Below are 2,741 nucleotides of genomic sequence, written 5' to 3'. Positions count from 1 at the left end.
TTGCCACCTAATCAAATATCACTCATGCATTTATTTCTTTTCCTGATTATATGTTCTTAGCAAAGAGTTGTGCCCAAGCTCTTTTGATTGCGTACGGGAAGTAACAATTGTAACAAACTTCACGAGCAACATTTATCCCAAATCCACCGTGCCTTCGGAGAGTACTTACCGCTCGGCCCGCTCCGCTGGCAGTATTTTAGGTGTTCAAAAATTCATTATTGCAAGTTCCATCAGAAATGAACTTGCATATCACATAACAATCAGTCAATGGTTACTACAATATCGCCTCATTGTTTTTTCTTTCGATGTCTTTAACACTCTCGATTGTTTTATTTCACTATAGTACTTTATGATTTTCCTCATTGCATGTGTCTGCGACATATATATATATATATATATATATATATATATATATATATATATATATATATATATATATACATATATACTGTATGTATGTATATAAATATATATGTATATATATGTATATGTATATATATATATATATATATATATATATGTATATAAATGTATATGTATATATATGTATGCATATGTATATATATATATGCATATGTATATATATATGCATATGTATATATATGAATATGTATATATATATATAGGTATGTATATGTATTTATATATGTATATATGTACATAGATACGTACATATATATATACATATATATGCATATATATATAAATATATACATATATATGTATGTATATATATATATATATGTATATGTATACATATATATGTATATATATGTATATGTATACATATATATGTATATATATGTATGTAAATATATGTATATATATACGCATATACATATATATACATATGTATGTATATATGTATATATACATATGTATGTACGTATACATATATATGTATATGCATTCATCTATATCTATATACATATATCTATTTGTCTATATATGTATATATATACATAAATACACACACATATATATTATATACACATTTACATATATATATACACATTTATATATGTATACATTTACATATATATATACACATTTATATATGTATACATTTACATATATATATACACATTTATATATGTATACATTTACATATATATATATACATTTATATATATACATATATATATATATATATATATATATACATATGCATATGCATATACATAAATACATATTCATATACGTGTAGATATATGTATGTGTGTGGATGGGTGGAAAGGTTGTGTTCATTTGATAAACACATACGTATATACAAATATATATATATATATATATATACATATATATGAATATATATATATATGTATATATATGTGTGTATGCATGTATGTATATATATGCATATGTATGTATGTATATATATATATATGAATATATATGTATGTATATATATGTGTATATATGTATATATATACATATACATACACATTTATATACGCACATATCTATATCTATCTATATCCTTATATATACATATATATAAAAAAAAAAAAAAAAAAAAAAATATATATATATATATATATATATATATATATATATACTATACATATATATTACTATATATGTTCATGTGTATATACATGACCATGTGCATTATAATATATATATATATATATATATGTATATATATATTATATTTTATACATATATAAGAGCTACCTTTTGGAAAAAGATACGTATTGGTAATATAATTCTATTTTCGTCTAATGTAGATGGATCAGTGATGGATTCACATTTTATGGATCTTAGGCACAATATACATCATTTAGCCCTTATATGTATATTTCATTAAAAAAAAAATCACTGAAAGAATAATGCATGATACTTCACAAGGTAATATATTTTCACCTAAATTGTGTGACTGGTAATATTGTTGGACAAGGAACAATCATTTCGCATTTAACATAATCTGGCGTGAGTGGTCTCAGATCAAGCCTTCATGGCCATCATCATGTTGGAGAAATATTCATTTGAAAATACCTACTTACCAATGGTTTCGCATAAATATAAGTCTACGTTATTAATACAGATTTAACAGTGACTATACATGCTGTAGGTTGATAATATCCATGGCAAAGTGCCCTTTCTGAAGCGTCTACATCCACTTCCTGAAACATGCACATAACCAAAAGGACTATCCACTACGGACAAGGATGACGAATTTTAGAACCAAAACTTTGCCCACCTCCCGAAAATGATTCTGGCCACCCGACCCATATGATACAGGTAAGATTATTTACTACAGTCAGCGTCTGTAGCAAGATCACTAGATCTATTGGACGGAACATCGACTTCCTTGTGTTTCGGTGGAGGTTCTTTGGCCGGTGGCAATGACACTCGACTCCTGCAAAGGAGAGATTTCAGAATCAGTACTTAACATCCTCAAGGAAAGGAAAATGATAGATAAATGAATATATTCTAAGATAAGAGGGTAACAACTTGCCGAATATTCTATTACAATGTCACTGATTTAAATGAGTATACTTTGAGAGATTCAGTTGCTAAGGGATATCTTGACAAACAAACAAATAATATAAAACCTCTCTTAACTGTTCTCAAGAAAAGCACGAAATCAATACAACAAAATATGGTAAACCACGAACCTGTTCAAGCATAGATTTAGAGAGAATATTCAGTGTCTCTTCGATGTTCTGACCAGTTTTGGCTGACACTTCCATGAACTTAACACCTTTCTCGTCAGCCAGCTGCTTCCCCCGCTCCCA

At 26.6% G+C, this 2,741-nt stretch overlaps 1 protein-coding gene across 1 annotated transcript; it reads right to left on the bottom strand.

The window, feature by feature from the left end:
* Positions 1–1,697: 1,697 nt before the first annotated feature.
* LOC147470739 (uncharacterized) lies at positions 1,698–2,741 on the bottom strand (the record flags this gene model as incomplete). Its single annotated transcript, XM_086542209.1, is given in 2 exon segments — positions 1,698–2,362; positions 2,622–2,741. Coding segments are annotated over 2 exon segments (192 nt in total), but the record flags the coding sequence as incomplete, so codon positions are not given.

This window comes from Penaeus japonicus, unplaced genomic scaffold (assembly GCF_977035675.1).
Source record: "Penaeus japonicus unplaced genomic scaffold, GWHDUDI00000001_assembly GWHDUDI00000012, whole genome shotgun sequence".
Lineage (NCBI taxonomy): Eukaryota > Metazoa > Arthropoda > Malacostraca > Decapoda > Penaeidae > Penaeus > Penaeus japonicus.
Note: the sequence above shows the minus strand (reverse complement) of the source record. Positions and strands in the feature narration are given on the sequence as shown.